Source organism: Delphinus delphis, chromosome 2 (assembly GCF_949987515.2).
Source record: "Delphinus delphis chromosome 2, mDelDel1.2, whole genome shotgun sequence".
Classification (NCBI taxonomy): Eukaryota; Metazoa; Chordata; class Mammalia; order Artiodactyla; family Delphinidae; genus Delphinus; species Delphinus delphis.
Window position 1 is genome coordinate 75,241,582 of NC_082684.1, and position 18,204 is coordinate 75,259,785.

Sequence of the window (18,204 nt, forward strand, 5' to 3'; positions counted from 1 at the left end):
CAAGCCACAGCCTGAAGCCCAGCCTGCCGACTTGAGCACAGGTGGGAGAATGTTAACAGCCAAGAAATATGGGGTCTTTGGCTCTTTTCCCAGAACTGCCAGGCTAAGACCTTGGCAGAGACTCAACAGGAGACTGAACTCTCTTTGCATATCCTTTTATACATGGGAGATGAAAAGCTTCAACCGTGAGTGATCACAGTTTTTGAAAAATCCCGATGAGGCATTAAAGAGGAGGAATATCCCAAGGGAGGTGAGCTGAAGGCAAAGCAAGGCAGATGTGAGGTTAGCAATGACTTTCAATCCCCTTTGATTAATCATGAGTGTATTTTGTTTAGTTCTTTTTCTGATTTTATCCTTATTGAGTCACATAAAGGAATCAGCCAGGCAGGAATCTGTGCATCACAATCTTGGGAATCTGTGACATCTGATCCCCTTTGTCCCACAGCTGCTTCCTTCTCTTTCTTGCTGGGCAGAGACCTATAGTTTGTTAGTGTTGAAGGAAGCATAGCAATCATCTAATATAAACTCTTTATTGTACACATGAGAATCTGAGGCTCAAAGAGTTTAAGTGACTTATCTAAAGTCACACAAAAGGAGGAGTTCTGACTCCCCCCGCCCCCAATGTTTTGTCAACAGGCTGCTGGCTCCTTTTAGCAGACGGAAGTTTCCTCCGATCTCAGACAGCTTTTTTCCCACGTGGGATTTGGTGCAGACACCCTTCACCATCTTTTCCCATCAGAACATGCATTTCTGGCAAGAGAGCAGCTCTGATTCCCTGGCTTTTCTTCCTATTTCCCCTGGATAAGGTCTGTATAGTTTTTTTTTTTTTTTTTTTTAATGGAAGAAGCCAAAGTACTGCAGTGAGGATATTGCTCTTTGGGATTCATTTAGGGGAACATGGTTTTCTTGGCCAAATGCCATACTGAGCTAACCCTAGGTAGAAAGCACGGGCAGCATGAGGATGGACAAATGTAACCCCTCACAGGTTAGTAACGAAACTTAATACTTTCCTTTTTAAGGATGAAAAAACATCTCTGTATTCCTAATAAGGTACATTAATTAAATAGCCTACGACTGGTAAGGCCCTGCAGGGGAATATCCTCAAAGCTAGAAGGCTGAGCTTTCTGAAAATTGAGAGTTCCTTGTAGCTATTGTCCTAGACATCCAAACCATGTCTATTGGAAAAGAGTTTGGCATGCAAAATTCATTCTCCTTGTTACTTCTGCTAGAGCTGAGACCGGCCTGGGCCACCTTCATCTGGTACAGACAAAGGACAATGAAGACACAGTATGTTATTGGGGACCTAGATCCTCCCAATACTGGATTTGTCTTTGAGACTTTCACTATTGTCAATGCATGGAAAGAATTAGACAGGTCGTGTGGGAAGAACATTCCTGATGAGATATTTTTATGAAAAATATGCTGGCAGCACATTTGGACTTATTGGTTTGAAAAAATGTTAGTGGTCATTGTCAATGTTTCCTCCCATTTTATTTATTTATTTATTTTAAAATAAATTTATTTATTTTATTTTTGGCTGTGTTGTATCTTGTTTGCTGCAAGCGGGATTTCTCTAGTTGCAGAGAGCGGGCTTCTCACTGCGGTGGCTTCTCTTGTTGCAGAGTACAGGCCCTAGGCCTGCGGGCTTCAGTAGTTGTGGCACGCAGTCTCTAGAGCGCAGGCTCAGTAGTTGTAGCGCACGGGCTTAGTTGCTCCATGGCATGTGGGATCTTCCCGGACCAGGGCTCGAGCCTGTGTCCCCTGCATTGGTAGGCAGATTCTTAACCACTGCACCACCAGGGAAACCCTCCTCCCATTTTAGATCCTTCATTCTTCTCTCTTCTGGGTAAAAACCACCCTCCTTCAGACCATTAAGAGCTGAGGAGTTAGAGTATTAGCATTACTGAGCACCTTTGGTGTGCTAGTCACCCAGGAGTGCCAGCTGATTTCTAGCAATTATTTCATTTAATCTTTGTAATAACTCTGTGACATAAGTATTATTATCTGTATTTTATCCATGAGGAAATAGAGGTTTAGAGAAGTTAAGCAACCTTGTTCAAGGTCCTACAGTAACTGAGGAGTTGTGATTCTTCCTCACTTTTGTCTGATTCCACAACCCATGCTCTTTTTACTATCAAAAGAACTCATATATAAAAACATATATGCAGTTTATAGACTAAATTTTTTAGACCATCCCACCCATCTAGGTTGTCACAGAGCACCGAGCTGAGCTTCCTGTGCTTTATAGCATGTTCCCACTGGCTACTATTTTACACATGGTCATTGTACAGCAGAAACGAACACAACGTTGTAAAGCAATTATACTCCAATAAAAAAGAAAAGTAAGGGTAGTATCATGGGGGACCCAACAGGAGATAGTTCTTCACTCCTTGCATAGCTTCCTTTTATAGAATAGAGCCTGCTACAGTCAGAAAGGACTTTGGGAAGGTATTGGACCCACTCTTTTGCCCACAGACATGTTTTAAAAGACAGGTTTTAATAAGCTCCAGAAAATAGAGCCTCTTGGGTTGCACAATATCTTTGGAGGCAGGCTGCCTGGGCTTGTGTCCAAGCTCAGCCACTCAGCTGTAGTATGACCTTGGGCAATGCCTTACCCTCACCTCGCTTCCGTGTTTTTTCTACAAAATAAGGACAATAGTAGCAATGGGTTGTTTGAAGATTAAACAAATTGAAACATGTAAACTACTTTGAGCAGCGACTTACACATACAAAAGTACCCCATGCCTGTAGGCCATCAATGATTATTTTTACTAGTACCTCTTTACAGATGTTGATGATTTTCATTTCAAGGAGATTTTTCATTTTGAACTTCTTTTTGCTGAAATTTCAGAATGTTTTCTCTTTTTCTCGCTCATAGGAAGTGGGGATGACTAATCATAGCATCATAGAAGGTGAGAAGGGAAGGGACCTCAGGCTGTATCAGTTCCTGCTTCCTGCCCTTGTAAATGAGCCTGGGGAAGGGAGGTGATGGGCTCAGGTTCTTACATGGCAAGAGTAGGTTTTGAACACACGTTCCACTCTAGTGGGTTTCTTTTCCATTGTATAATAACTCTTCACAGGCTGCAATTCAACACTGTTTAATTTCACTAAGACTTACTCAGGCTAATTCAGGAATGTGCCAGGCCAGTGACCCTGTGGGAAGAGCTGACCAGTGCTGAGTATAATAACATTGCCATTCTTATAATCTTATAGCAACTCATTAGCTTTCTTTTTCTTAACAGCGTTGTCATATTGTGGAATTGCATTTATTCTGAAAAAGAAGGGGGAGGAGATTTTTCTTTTTAACATCTTTATTGGAGTATAATTGCTTTACAATGTTGTGTTAGTTTCCGCTGTATAACAAAGTGAATCAGCTATACGCATACATATATCCCCATATACCCTCCCTCTTGCATCTCCCTCCCACCCTCCCTATCCCACCCCTCTAGGTGGTCACAAAGCATCGAGCTGATCTCCCTGTGCTATGCAGCTGCTTTCCACTAGCTAGCTATTTTACATTTGGTAGTGTATATATGTCAGTGCTACTCTCTCACTTCATCCTAGCTTACCCTTCCCCCTCCCCGTGTCCTCAAGTCCATTCTCTACGTCTGCGTCTTTATTCCTGTCCTGCCCCTAGGTTCTTCAGAACCATATTTTTTTAGATTCCATAGATATGTGTTAGCATATGGTATTTGTTTTTCTCTTTCTGACTTACTTCACTCTGTATGACAGACTCTAGGTCCATCCACCTCACTACAAATAACTCAATTTCATTTCTTTTTATGGCTGAGTAATATTCCATTGTATATATGTGCCACATCTTCTTTATCCATTCATCTGTTGATGGACACTTAGGTTGCTTCCATGTCCTGGCTATTGTAAATAGTGCTGCAATGAACATTGGGGTGCATGTCTCTTTTTGAATTATGGTTTTCTCAGGGTATATGCCCAGTAGTGGGATTGCTGGATCATATGGTAGTTCTATGTTTAGTTTTTTAAGGAACCTCCATACTGTTCTCCATAGTGGCTGTATCAGTTTACATTCCCACCAACAGTGCAAGAGGGCTCCCTTTTCTCCACACCCTTGGGGAGGAGATTTTGTCTCTGAAGGGAAGGCAGGCTCTGGCCATTGATCTGTCTATTCCTCAGTAGAAAGGGTCAGAGGTACTGCCATGGGGACAAAGGCAGGGAGTGAGGAGCAGGGTCCCTAATGAGTGGGGTTTACTTAGGTGAAGAGAGAGCGGGAGAGCAGCCTTTCTTCTTTATACTGAACAGCTGCTATGCACTCGGTGTGGAGCTAGTCTCCCAAAGGAATGCGAAAGGACCCAGGGCAGGATTTGAGATTTCAAGGAGTTTCTTTAGAAAGGGGTAGAAAGCAAGGGTGGAAGTGTAGTGGACCCTCTGGAGTACTTTGAGGCTCTGTACTCCTGCAACAACTATGAGACTTTTCACTCCTGCAGCTCCACTTGGCTAGGAGGAGATTCTCCAGCTGACCAGAGGGGAGAATAGCATAGCAGGGATGCAGACTGAAAATACAGGGCTAATAGGGTGCTTTCCCGTGGCAACCGGGTGTCAGGGTGTGGTGGGAGGTATTTATGACTAGGGGTTGGATTTGGCTTTGCCACCCGCTGGCTGTGGGCTGGAGAGAAAGTCAATTTCTCCATTCCTCAGTTTCTGCATCTTCAGTGGAAGAGGATGAACCAGGAGGTGATTGAAGTTTCTCACCATTCTAACGCTCTGTGTGTTGCGGGGCATAGCGGTAGGGCTGTAGGGCTGAGAAGGAGATCCTTCATGTGGAAAACATAATGATGGTTTGGATGCTGAGAAATGGACTAGTTGTGAACTCAGAGATTTTAATTCTTATTACAGAGGAGTGTTATTGCTACTGGGTCAACTGTCTGGTTTCAACATGTAGTGCCAGTAATATTGGCTCCTTTGTGGTTCTTTCATTTATAAACTTGGTGCATGAAACTCTTCTTCCTCCTTAAGGCAATTGAGGTAGTTAATCTTCCGTTAATCACTCATGACCATAACGTGCTCTGCAGACACAGTTGAAGTCTTTATGGGCGAGGAGGCCTTGGATGTGACAGAGCTGCTGATGCTCAGACCCAAGCTATGTGGGCTTTTTGTTTGTTTGTTTGCTTTTTTTGGTATTGTCTCTGTGGATGCTGACTTTCCTTCTACTGTCTCTGAGAAATATTGCTCACTTCTCTTAGGTGACAAGTGAGGATGGAAAGCAACTTCGAGGCCTACCCTGGGCCTTGTGGTCCCAGCACAACCAGAAGTCCTGGAGGCGGAATCCCTAAAGTTTTGCGAGGAATTGTGAAAACCCTCCAGCTTTCTCCACAGTTACTCCAAATTCCTCAGGTTCCTGGAGATGAGGAAAAACCAAGAACATCACTGAGGTAAGCATGTTTTATGTCAGCTTCCCTGTCTATTGGGACAGTTTTTGGGAGGCATGTGGATCTGCAAGTGTAGATGAGGTGGCAGATTCTCTCCTGGGGCTGCTGGAGTAGTGTCATCTTGGGGACCAGCAAGAGAAATGCTTCATCCAATTCGTATGCTCTCCTTTTATGGTTGGGAAGACACACTCATCAATCCATAGAATGTGGTCACCTAAGGAGGGAGAAAAGGCAAAGGGCTCAATGTGACCTGCTCCATATTCCATTTGTCAGTCATCCAAGTCTGCCATCTTCCTTTTCATGTTCTAAGTTTTGACCTTTTCAGTATGGCTTCCTCTCCACTTGTGCTAATTCATGGAATTCCATCACTTGGTTTTGAAAAATGGAAGTCTTTCTTTCACAAGAAAGCCTGCCATCCCTACCCCTTCCCTGCTCCACCCCATTTTATCCCTGTCATGGGGGGATGTCCAAGGAATGTAGGAGCTCTTATGTCTGCTCTCCAAGAGTAAGTTATTTGGTGTTCTAGAGTGCTTTATTATCTACCCTTCAGAAAATCTTGTTAGTGGATAGATGAGGCTTGGATAAAGCGTTTCTGAGGGCAAAGCTGTCACCAGTCTTGTGCACTATTATATCCCCAGCATTCAGCACAGTGCAGGGTATGTAGTACTCATTCATTCCACATTTCACCCACTCATTCATTCCACATGTTTGTTGAGTGCCCATTTTGTGCCAGATTTCTAAGTGCTGGAGTTAAGGCAGTGAAGAAAACAGACAAAATCTCTGCCATCATGGAGCTTGTGTTCCAGTCAGTGGAGAGCTAAATAACAAATAAATAAGCAAGTAAAATATACAGCACATCAGATGGTAATAAATGCTATGGAGAAAAATTAAGCATAGAGGAGAGATGGTATTTGCTGGAGGAAGAATAAAGCGCTCTGACCAAAAAATATTAGAGATGTATAACCCCATGATTTCAATTTATATTTGGAGGCAAGATGTTGAATTGAGAAGTAGGAAAGAAGCCTCAATTCCAGAGTTTTTTCACCTTGTTGCTATGGAGAATTTATTAGCCAGTACTTTCTGTCTGAGGCACTGAAGGGGGCTAAGACTCTACCTAGAGTGGGGAAAGTTTTGTTTGAACTCAGTTCTCTTCTTTGCTTGGTGGCTCCCACACCTTAATTCAGCACTTTCTGGTGTCAGTTTCCTCATTTTTGAATGCAGAGAACTGTGGATGATAGATCTTGAGCCCTTCTGCTGCCTCGATTAAGTGATAATAAGTCAGTGAAAATGGAAGAGACAAACTTGGACACTCTGTCTCACTGTGCAGATATATATGGATGGTAAAGTTGGCAATTCTGTGGACCCTCCAGGGACCCGCAGAATTTCTCCAGCTCTCATCACACTAGCCCCAGACCCCTGTAGCTGCCATTCCAGACAGGCCTCTGAGAAGGCAAGAAGAAGGCAGTGAATGCATTAGCACCCTAGAGACTCTAAGAGAATTCAACAAGCTACTGCCTTTGACAAGCATCAGAAGGGAGGAAGATGTCGGCCCATTTCCCATGTTGTGGCCTGAGAGACAAGCTGCAGACCTAGGGGTGGGCTCAGGAGTGGAAGTGGGAGGGGGCTGTGTAGCCGCAGTCCTCCTTCAGTCACAGGAGTGAGGAATCTCCGGAGAACAGCCTGGAAGCTGCAATTGCAACTGGTGATTTAAAGCAAGGAAGGGAGGAGTGGAGGTGGAAGGGGTTAGGTACCCCTACCCCCATTCCCTCTCCCCAGGACTGGCCAAGGAGTCAAGGGCAACCTCTGCATCACACAGATGACTGGAATTCACACAATTGTTCCCAGCTGTTCTCTAATTCAGGCATTGTTATAGGCCATGTATTTCTTTAGTATATCCCACAGCCCCTAGCCCAGTACCAGGGCCGTCTGCCTCTGACCCAGATCCTAGCTCTGCTTCTGGAACCTTAGATAAGCTACCCAGTCTCTCTGAGGCTCAGTTTCTCCATCTGTGACCCTGAGCTGACAATAAAGACCTCACGGGGCTGTCATAAGGATTAAGTGAGTCCACACCTGCAGAGTGGTTGCATCTTGGCACTCTGTAATTTAGTTCACTTTCTTCTCAATTATTCCACTTTATTGTTGGCCCTTTACTTATGTTAAGTAACATTTATGGCATAGCTACCATGTACAATGCAATTTACTTCCTCTCTATCATTTGCCTTTAACAACACTGTGAAGATGGAACTCTTATTATCTCTGAAGATGTAACTCTTCTTATCCTGGTTTCAAAGATGAAGAGGTACAGATAATTTTAGAAGACGGAGTGAAGCTTGTGTCACGATCACAAAATCTCAGAGTTAGAAAACATTGAGAAATCCTCTGGGACCTGTGCTGCATTGTCCCAGTTTCTTGACAGATGGTCACGGAGCATTGGTTTGAATAGGTCTGGTGGCGAGGGCACAGCCCTGTTGTCCCTTATTTCTGACACATCCTGGGGACAGTCTCCTCTATGGACCACCCTCCCCCAACCTCCTGAATCACATACTGTGTCCTTCAGCTCCAGAGTCTGAAATCTGTCGCCCTCCCTTATTACCAGTGGTATCTTGGGCAAGTGTTTTAGTTCTTCTGTGCCTTAGTGTCCTCGTTTGTAAAATGGGGATAATAGTAGAAAATGCATCATAGGATTATTGTGAGGATTAAATCATATAACACATGTAAAGTGCTCAGAATAGTGCTTCGCCTATAGTAAACACTCAACAGATATTAATCATTATTACAGCTAACATACAGTTTTATGAATTTGTCCAGATGTTTTCTCTCCTCCTTCTCATCAAAGACATTCTTCTGGTCTCTGTCAGAAGGACCCACTGGGTCTCTTCCTAGGATTCCATTTTGCAGGTCTTTTAAAACTATGGTTCCAAAACTTTGACAACATCTACATAAAGCTTCCAAATATCATTCTTTATCATATATAGATACATATATATGAAAGGTCAGACAAAATCACAAGAGATGGGCAGATTGGGAGGTGCCTTGATGGAACAGTGAGGATCCCTGACTGGAACCAACTGTGTAACTGTGTGTGTCTGGCAAACACTTGTCAGCCTTTTTTGTACGTCTATGGACAGCAGGATCTTTGATTAGATTATTGATAAGATTATTAATCTTTATTAATAAGCGGCACATATGTACAGCACACAACCTGATGAATTCAGATATACCCATACACCCATGAAACCATCACAATAATCAAATTACTGAACATACCCATCACCACCAAAATTCCAGTAAGGTATTCAGTGAGGTGAATGGTAGCTTTTCTAGATGAGGTCAGAAGGAAGGACAGGTTCAGCCTCAGAATAGGCTGTCAGTCATCTAAATCTGGAAAAGTACATCGCTCAAGATAAAAGTGGAGTCTAAACTGAGCTGTCCAAAGAAGGATAAAGAAATGCCAGTGGGAAAAAATTGTTCAATGTCTTTTTTCTAGAACATATAGAAGAAGAAGTAAAGAGGTAGAGATGGAAAGGAGGGCAAAAGTCCAAAACAGTACAGCAAGCTAGAGATCAAGTCTTGCCATCCACGTTGGGAAGATGACAGGCAGTGTGTACCATTGATGCCGAAGGAAGGGAGGAGTCTTCCCACCTTCCCAGCCCCTCTCCTTGAGAACAGCTAGATTCCTGGTGTATATGGCTGGGGAGAAACTGGACATCACCATAGTCATACTTTGGAAAGTGCCTCTTTATGTCATATCCTAAGTACTTTAGGCTGTGTGGCCAAATCTTTTATGACTCTCCAAGAAAACTGTTAAGAGTGTACCGTAAATGCTACAATTTCTGACTCTGTCTCTCCTCTCTCCTGCCCTACACCGGGCCACACCCCACTGGGGGTTGCCTATCTGAGCACCACTGGAGTGCGTGGGCAGGCTGTGAGCCAGTGAACCTGAAGGAAAGGCATGAACGTCAGCCTTCTCCGGCTTCCATTTCTTGAACTATTTATTCAGGAGAAAGTCATGATCTTGTTGGAACTGCTGTTCCACGTAGATCTCCACATTTTTTGAGCTGCTCAGAAGTGAACCCACAGCAGGGTGGTGGTCGAGGCACAGTAGTAAGATCCTTCATCTCTCTCTGATGCCTCCAGGATATTCAGCACAGCCTGGTTGTTTAAAAAATCAATTTCACCTTGGAAGTTGTCTTCGAAACCAGGGCCATATGTGCCCCCTTCTCGGTATATGAGAGTCATTGTGTTACCCGGTGTTTTCCTGTACCAGAAGGTATAATAGTTACTGATGGAGTCTCCTTTCATGGAGCACCTGAGGGTGACAGATTCCCCCACAGACACACTCCTTGCTTGGTTTTGAGGCACCAACGTGACAGCTGACATGACTCCTAGAGAAGAGACATGAGAGGGACTTAGTGAGGACTGGGGCTGAGATCATTGAGTAACGGGTGCTGTGCTCGAGGGCCAGGCCCTGGCAGCCTTGATGCCTCGCTGAGCCTTGATCTTTTGAGGTTCCGGGATCTGCCTTACCTGGCCAGAAGAGAGTGAGGTGGATGAGGTAGCAGACCCTCTGCATGGCTCCACTCAGGGACAGCTCTGCCTCCCAACTTGTCCTGTGCCTGGTCCCTCCTCAGAGTCAACACCTTCTCTGTGACGTGTTTGTGCCTGAGGAAACCAGCCCCTGTTGGCAGCTGTTCTGTTACCCAGCGAGGTTTTGTCAATCACAGGAAGCACGCAGAGCCTGCTGACTGTTAATGAGATGACAGTGCCCTTCAAGATCAATAATGTGGTCCAGATAAATAAGGCCAATTGAGAGGAGGTTAACACAGCTTATTTGATTGATCACAAGATTTTTGCTTCCCACCCTAGAAGTTAAGTTTGATATAGTTGCTTCATTTTCATGTTAGAGGTACATGTTGTATGTACTGTGGTGATGTTAAGGGTTAATACCCAGAAGAATTATTGACTTTTACAGCCATAATCAAAAGAACCATCAAAAGAGGAGGTCGATAGTGTGTGCACAAGGACTGTGGGTGTTGTAATGATTGTTGTGTTTACTCCAAACTCCCTCCAGGCAAAGTTGGATAAGGGTGATTCACCCAAGTATAAAAGAGCAATCCAATGAAACACTGTCTCCAAATTTAATGCATTTTCCTAATCTTTATTGAGCTCGTCTATCTTCTTTTCTGTAAGGTTCTTAGGTCACTTATGTTGAATTACACAAAGTAAAGTGTTGTAAAAAACTTAGAAACCACAACTACCTCCCAGTTTATGACAGCCTAAATTTAGATGTACTTCAAAAGAGAGGCGTATTTGAATTCTTGGGACCCACACGTTTCAGTTTCAAGGCCAATAATCTATGAAATATTGAAATTAAACAGGTAAATTAATAATGGAAACTAGAAGGTGCAGCTGAAGCGGGGAAGAGGGTCACCTGGTAAGCAAAGAGGTGTTCAATATCTGAGGATGGGTGCAGGACCTAAATTCCAACACTAGTGGAGCAGACACCCACCTGAGCTTTCTTGTTTTCCCCAGTGTGACTGGGACCAGACTGGCCTGAGGATTCAGATAGAGGCAAGCTCAAGTTAGCTTGACCTCATGGTAGTTGCTCTCCTTACCCTAGTCATCTCATTTACCCAACTGCCTATCTCACCCACCATTTCTAGAGGACCATTAGCAAGTACTCAAGGTGGTCACGTTCTCTGGTATTACAAAGTGCACTATCTGTACCTGTAGGATACAATGGTGCCTGTTCTCTATAGTGTGTTCAGAGCTGCCAAGGGCAACTTTTCTGGGCTTACTTGATCTTTTTATATCAGGTTGCTTGCCTATTGGCACATCCTATAAATCTAGTCATTTTTACTATGCACCAGACCTTGGGGATTCCCTGATGAATGACAGATATGGTCTCTTCTCTCATGGAGTGTAGTTTTGAGCATCAGAGCCAGTCATCACTTAATGATTTGCATAATGAATTACTCCAGTGCTACAGAGTGACAAGTACTCTACAGAAGCAGAATTAAGGTAGCACGTTATGGGGCCAGGATCTGGTCAGGAGGTCAGGCAAGTCTTCCCTGAGGAAGTGACTTTGCAGTTGAGACTTAAAAGCTGAAGTTACCCAGGTGTGCTGGATAGTGTCTGTCCCCCCAGATCACTCTAGTTCCTCCTCTAGGAGGCTGATCTCAATGGACAGCATCCACCTGCTTCCCTTGCTCTCTGGCATCCTGTTCAGTTTGGCCAACGGGAGGCACCATCAGGAGATTGGAGAGAAGGAGGAGGAAGAGGTGGGGTGGTCTTACCCCAGATTCCTTCCTGCTAGGCTGTGCCTTGGCTGTGGCTGCTTTCCTCTGCCAGAGGCTGCAGGTTTTGGTAAAGACTCATGTACTTCATGCTTCAGGCCCAGGGTGGCAGCGATTCTTCTGTTGCCAGACTTAGGGTGTTTCACCGTCTTTTTTTGGTTTCCCGTAACCCAGCTGTATTAGTTTCCTATGGCTGCCTTAACAAAGTACCACAAACTGGATGGCTTAAAACAACAGAGACTTGCTGTCTCACAGTTCTGGGGGCTAGAAGTCTGAAATCAAGGTGTCAGCAGGGCCATGCCCTCTCCGAAAACTTTAGGCAGATCCTTCCTTGCCTCTTCCTAGCAGCTGGTGGTTTGCTGGCAGTCCTTGGTGTTCTTTTGTTTGTTTGTTTGTTTTTGTTTTTTTGCGGTACGCGGGCCTCTCACTGTTGTGGCCTCTCCCGTTGCGGAGCACAGGCTCCGGACGCGCAGGCTCAGCGGCCATGGCTCGCGGGCCCAGCCGCTCCGCGGCATGTGGGATCCTCCCGGACTGGGGCACGAACTCGTGTCCCCTGCATCGGCAGGCGGACTCTCAACCACTGCGCCACCAGGGAAGCCCCCTTGGTGTTCTTTAGCTTGGCTCGCCTTTCCTGTCACATGGTGTTCTCCCAGTGTCTTTGTCTTTACACTGCTTTCTTCTTACAAAGACATCAGTCATGTTGGCTTAGGGGCCCACCCTACTCCAGTCTGACCTCATCTTAACTAATTACATCAATCTTAACTAATTACAGCAATTGCAATGATGCTATTTCCATATAAGGTCACTTTCTGAGGTACTGGGGGTTAGGACTTGAACATATCTTTTTTTGAGGGACACAGTTCAGTCTATAACACCTGCCCACACCTTTGCAAATGTCCTTTTCATTAGATTCTTTCTGATCACCCTTTTGACAGTGCCCTCTGTCCCCTGCTAGGACTCTGCTTGATACACCCAGTATCAGGGGCATGTGTAGGGAAAGAACATTCTATATAAGAAATGAGGATGTATTAAAAAAAAAAGCCCCGAGGCAGGAGGAAGCGCTGTAGGCTTAAAGCTACATTCACATCAAAAGAAGAGTTAGCAGGGCTCAAATAAGCCTGTCTTCTTAGATAATTATTGTTGAATTCTCCCAAATTATTCAGGAAGTCATTCTGAAAAATTCCAAGACTGTGCTTACGTTTATGACTGTGATTTCTATCTGCCACAGGTTAGAGGTAATTTTAAGAGTTTTTGGCTAATGAACAAAAACAACCTTCCTCTAGGCCTGACGAGGAGAGAGTCCATATGAACAATAAATCAAAGCAGAGGTGGAAGACAGTAGTGGGGATGGAGCAGGTGATGATTTGGTTTGGTGGTAGCTGGGGCAGGTTGTGGCTAGGAGACGTGCTCTACTGGTCCAGGAGAGTCGGGACCTGCTGCAGAAGCTTGGCCCAGGCCTGTGGCAGGAGGAAGATGGAACTCGAACACAAGCATAGCCTATGTGGGGTGCCCAGGTGGAAGGTAGAAAAGTGTTCCTGGGCCCTGCCCTTGGACTCCCTCTTTCTTAGGCTCTGCGCAGATTGTGTTCCCTGTGCCCATTCTTTCTGTGTCCAGGTCAGCAATTAGGCCACAGCTTCCCAGGTCCTGGGAGATGTCTGTCCCTTCATGTGACTTCTGGGGAGAGTTAATGTTTCTTTACAGTCTCTGAGGGATAAATGAAATTATATTTGCGAACACTTGGCTCATTGCTTGGCCATTTGTTAGTTTCCTTCTTTTTTGACATCGTTACATAAAAATCAGGACACCTGAGACTTGGGACAGTTAGTAGGAGAGACAAGAGTGCTTTGGAGGGGGCTTTATCCATCCTTTTCCATAATCCCTGTCAGCCTCCCATTCTTTGACATCTTTCCCAATTTTATGTGCTATGAAAATACTGCCTCAAGGCAAGTCCCTGAGGCATCTTTCAACCAGATTGCAGCCCCTTAGCCCCTCCTTTGTAGAAATTCTGGAGTTGCCTTTGTATGCTTTATGATGTGTAAGTGCAGCCTCACAATTGTTGTTTGGTCTGGTCTGTCTTTATCTCCTGTGTAATCCCCTCAAAGCACCCGTTGAACCCATAAAGGTCCTCAAAAATGCTGATTGACGTGAAATGATTTCTTCTGCCCAAGAAGACTTGAAAGTGAGTTGCTGTCTACAACACCCCAGGAGCAGAGGAAGACATTAAGGACCTTATTCCCAAGATCATGGCCATAGGAAGGACCCCAAGTCTTTGGGTTGTGGCTCTAAAGATGGGCCATATCGTTACAGAAACTTCTGCCCCCTTCAGCCTTACCAGACAGAAGAGGGTTAAGAAAGGCACTGCTGACCTCAATACACAAGCTGCCACGAGCACTTCTTGCTTTTCCATTAGTGTACGGTTGCTAAAGATGGCTATGAGGCTGAGGTAGTTAATATTTCATTTTCAGAGCCAGGGTGCTGCCTGGGGAGTCCCAGGAAAATCAACATAGATTACATAGCAATGGAGGAAGATGTGTTTATTGGCCTCACTGAGAACAGAAGGAAGAATGGAAGATTTGAAGGGAGAAGGGACCTTTGCAAGTCTTCTCATCCACGATTCAGCCTTCACTTCCCCATGACCTCAAGCAGAGAGCTGCTTTTCCTGTTCTTCAAGTGAGTTCTTTGAACTCATATGCCATTTCTTCGAATTTGCACAGGCTGTTGAGCTTGAGCAGCTGGGTAACCCCACCTCTGCTCAGACAACCCTCAGATAGAACACCACCTACACACTGGGCTGGAAGGGGTCCTGGAACCCGGGAGTCCTTGTTTTTCACTGCCTGCTTTAGTCTCAAGGGGCAGCTGTGCTGTAGTGGAGAGACCACTGGATTTAGGCTTGGAAGATCTGGGTGTATACCTGACATCACCACTTACTTGCAAGTCACTTAACCTCTCTAAGCCTCCATTTTCTAGACAATAAAATGGGGATAATGCTGCCTTGTGCGGTCTTAAAATAATGGATGTGGATACACCTTGTAACTAATCTCCAGGGAGACCTGCACTTGGGGTCAGCTCACCAGTGTGGAAGGTGGGAGGAAAGGGCAGGCTTTGCTGTGACCTATGTGGACCCAGAGGAGTTGCACCATGGGGAGGGCAGCGAGTAGTAAGTCCCTTCTCTCTCACTGTAGTTTCAAGAATCTCCAGGGAGAATTGGCCTCTACAAGTAAAGTTGTTCTGGAGACCAGGGCCGTAGAAGTCTCCTCGTTGGTTTATAAAGTTCAGGGAACCATCTTGGTCCCTCTGACACCTGTGTATCATGTAATTATTCATTTCCCTGTCCCTGTCATTTGGCACTGCAAAATCTTGCTTCTTCTAAAAGGAACAAACATCTCTTTTTGCTCCAACAAGACATCTGGCTTGATTCCTGAAAAACAAAATCAAGGGAAAAGGAAGAGAGAGGAACCCTATCAGAGCATCAAGGGACTGAGCTACCAGGGTGGGGTTACAGAGCCACCTTCCATTTCCATCTTCCCACCATCTCTCCCAGGAGTCATTTCATCAGGGAAGTCATTTATTCATTCACCCAATTATTGGGCAAACATCCACTGGCTTCTATGGTGGACTCAGTGCCAGGCTGGGCTCCATGGAGGTGACAATGTTTTGGGCTCTCCGGGGCTCACCTGGCCCAGGAAGAAGTGCAGGGCCTGCGGTTCTGAGGCTCCAAGGCTGCTCTTACCTGTGCAGCCTAGTGGCAGGAGATGTGGTACGTGGCTTCCCCTGAAGATTGAAGGGTCTGCTTCCGGGACTGTCTCCTGGCCCTTTCTTCCTCGTCTCAGCCCTTAGTGTCTCAGCGACTCGCCTGTGTGCTCTTGGGCTTGCCTGCGGACAGCGAGGAAATGAGCCTGAATCAGCAGATGTTCTGCCCCCGGAGAACAGCCTCACCGGTAGTACAAACAATCTAGGGACTTTTTCTTCTGCAAATGGCAGCGTCTCCCTCGTAGAGTTGAAACCAAGGTTTTGGCAGGGCAGATGTTGCTATTTAGATTCAGACAGCTTTTAATCTTCTTTCCCCCCTAGTTGTGGATGTTCCTTTTATTTTTTGTTGCAATATATTTATTTTGGATCTTTTATTTATATACCAAGGGAGCTGCTTCCTAGGAAGGGAGCTAGACTTTGCCAAATTGCCCATCTTCCACAGGACCTGAGCCCATAACAGTTGCACAGAATTTAACAGAAAATATGATTGCACTGGATATAATTTTTAGTAACAGTTAAGTGCCTCCTGTAGTACTCTGCCCATATCAAGAGCCCTGTAAGTGTTGACGCTGTAATAGAGAAACACAGCACAAAAGAAGCATAATGGGGGGATGGGGTAAGTGGAGTGGGCAATGAAAATTAAATGAGAAAAAGCAAAGTTGAAGCATGAAAAAAGGTTTAATGGGATATTGTAGAATTATCTACTGAAAGGACAAAGTAGAACAAACTAAAAATAAAAAGGAAATATAACAGCTTAGATAAGAGGACTGTGGAAGCAGAGAAAAGCTGGAAGGTAATTAGGACAATCACCTTGATGCAGTGGTTCTCAGTCTTGGCCTCACATTGGGATCCCCTGGACAGTTTTAAAAAATACTGAAGTCTGGGTGTTTCCCACAGAGAGTCTGATTTAATTAGTCTGGGGTGGGGTCCAGGCATCTGGATTTAAAAAAACTCCCTAGGTAATTCTGATGTGCAGCTAGGATTGAAAACCACTGTGTAAGAGCATCATTTAGTAAAACAAAGAATACACCTTATATTGCAGTAAAGTCTTATTATAGTGTTGTCCTCTGGGGACAAGGCAAAACCTGTGGCCAGGTGTCACCTGTGACTGGGATGATCTGCCATCTTATCCTTTTCTCCAGGTCCAACGTGGACCCTCAATAGCTCTCCTCCTTGGTGATGTTTCACTGCCTGTCTCTTATGAATCAGAGGGCATGAGGACCTGCTGAGGTCAGCTTCAGCCATCTCCCTGTTGCCCTGAGCTCCTACAGCAGTGTGGGGCACTTAGTGGGTGCTTAGTAAATAGTTGCTAAGTGCTATGGTCCTTGTCGTTCTGGGTCCTTCTCTGCCAATTAAAATGAGCTAAGTCTATGGGTCTTGGTTCCTCCTCTTAATCCTGCCCTGACCTTCAAGATCTAAATTATACCCTACTCGGCTCCCTCTTGAGAGAACAAATTCAGCCAGGAGAGTCTTCTTGCTGTGATTCTTTAGGTTGGACAACACATCGCTGTGTGTGTGAAGTGGAATGCAGCCTACAGCACCCCAGATCCACAAGATAATGGGTCCTTGCTGTGTTTCAACTTGTGTTCTCTTTTTCTTCCCTCCCTCCCTCCCTCCTTCCCTCCCTCCCTTCCTTCCTTGTTGTTGTCCTGTAATTCCCAGGCTCACAGCAGAGCACAGTCATCTAAGGAGACCTGCCACAAAGAGTGAAAATGTGTGCAGTGCCCTGAAGCGGCCATGTGTTTTTGGAGGAGGTGAATCACCTTCTGTTCTCCTGGAATTATTGATTTCACAGTGAAGATTTGCTGCCACAGAGCTGTGGGTAGAATGTAAAGTTATTGCCATCTCTGGAACTCCTCTTTGATTTCCGCTGCTTGCTGGAATAACTGTGGGGTTCTGGCAGTCCTCAGGTAGAACATGGAGAGGCCAGAACAGAGCTGTTCATGCTGATAAGAGACTAATCTTATGCCTTTGCTGATAGTAGTCTATTTATAAAAAAACAAACCCCAAATAACTGTAATTTTGTACTTCCATCCAACAATATCCAGTAGAGAGGAAAAAGCTGGGAAAACTTGGATTGGGCCCAGAGGTTATTAGTTTTAAATGAACGGAATAGAAGCTCCTCCCCCTTTGTAATATTTCTGCACATAAGAAAAAGCACTCCCTACTCCTCTCCTCTGAAAGGGAGAAAAATATTTTGTTCAAGGTTCTTGGTTGGCAGTAGGGCTGGGGGACAGGCAAGAGAGACAGAGAAGATAAATGCTTTTCTTTTCTCTCCTTTGGTGATGGGAGTTTATGAAAAAGTAGAATGTCCATGCTTCCATGCTTTTAGGGAGCTCAAATTCTGTCGCTCTGACATCATGTAGCCGTGGGATTAAGATCTTACCTTATACATCTTACATCCTCTAACCTGCCAAGTGTTTCCCAGGGTAGAAAGTGGTGACAGAACTGGGCTCTCCCAGAACCGCAGGGAAATTCCACAGTCACCAACAAAAACTTGTGTCATCCTTGCTTTTTCTGGTTGGCCTTCCAGCTCAGACACAGTTCCAGAGGTATCTCCTATGCCTTGGGCTCTGAACTAACATACCTACTACTTTTGCTTTGTTTTATCACAGGTTGAGGGGAAAAAAGGAGCGAGGCTGAAAAAATGCTAAAACATGAGGTCAGCTCTAAAGATATAGAGCTTAAGAAACGATGGAAGAGAAAAAAGGAAGCACTCTAGGGTGCTTTGGTTAAGGCAGCTGTGTAGATTAAAA

General features: G+C 45.0%; 1 long non-coding RNA gene and 2 gene segments (V, D, J or C); 1 reads left to right on the top strand and 2 right to left on the bottom strand.

Annotated features, from left to right (window-relative positions):
* LOC132420436 (T cell receptor delta constant-like) overlaps positions 1–10,127 on the bottom strand; it is a 55,229-nt gene extending 45,102 nt beyond the window's left edge. Inside the window, 2 exon segments of the C gene segment in view lie at positions 9,481–9,787; positions 9,930–10,127. Of these exon segments, the coding sequence occupies positions 9,481–9,787; positions 9,930–9,975 (353 nt within the window).
* LOC132420437 (T-cell receptor alpha chain constant-like) overlaps positions 1–18,204 on the bottom strand; it is a 220,774-nt gene that overhangs the window by 137,949 nt on the left and 64,621 nt on the right.
* LOC132420440 (uncharacterized) overlaps positions 5,320–18,204 on the top strand; it is a 134,369-nt gene continuing 121,484 nt past the window's right edge. Inside the window, exon 1 of the long non-coding RNA XR_009518370.2 lies at positions 5,320–5,405. This is a non-coding gene — a long non-coding RNA (uncharacterized lncRNA). The remainder of the gene's footprint in view (positions 5,406–18,204) is intronic.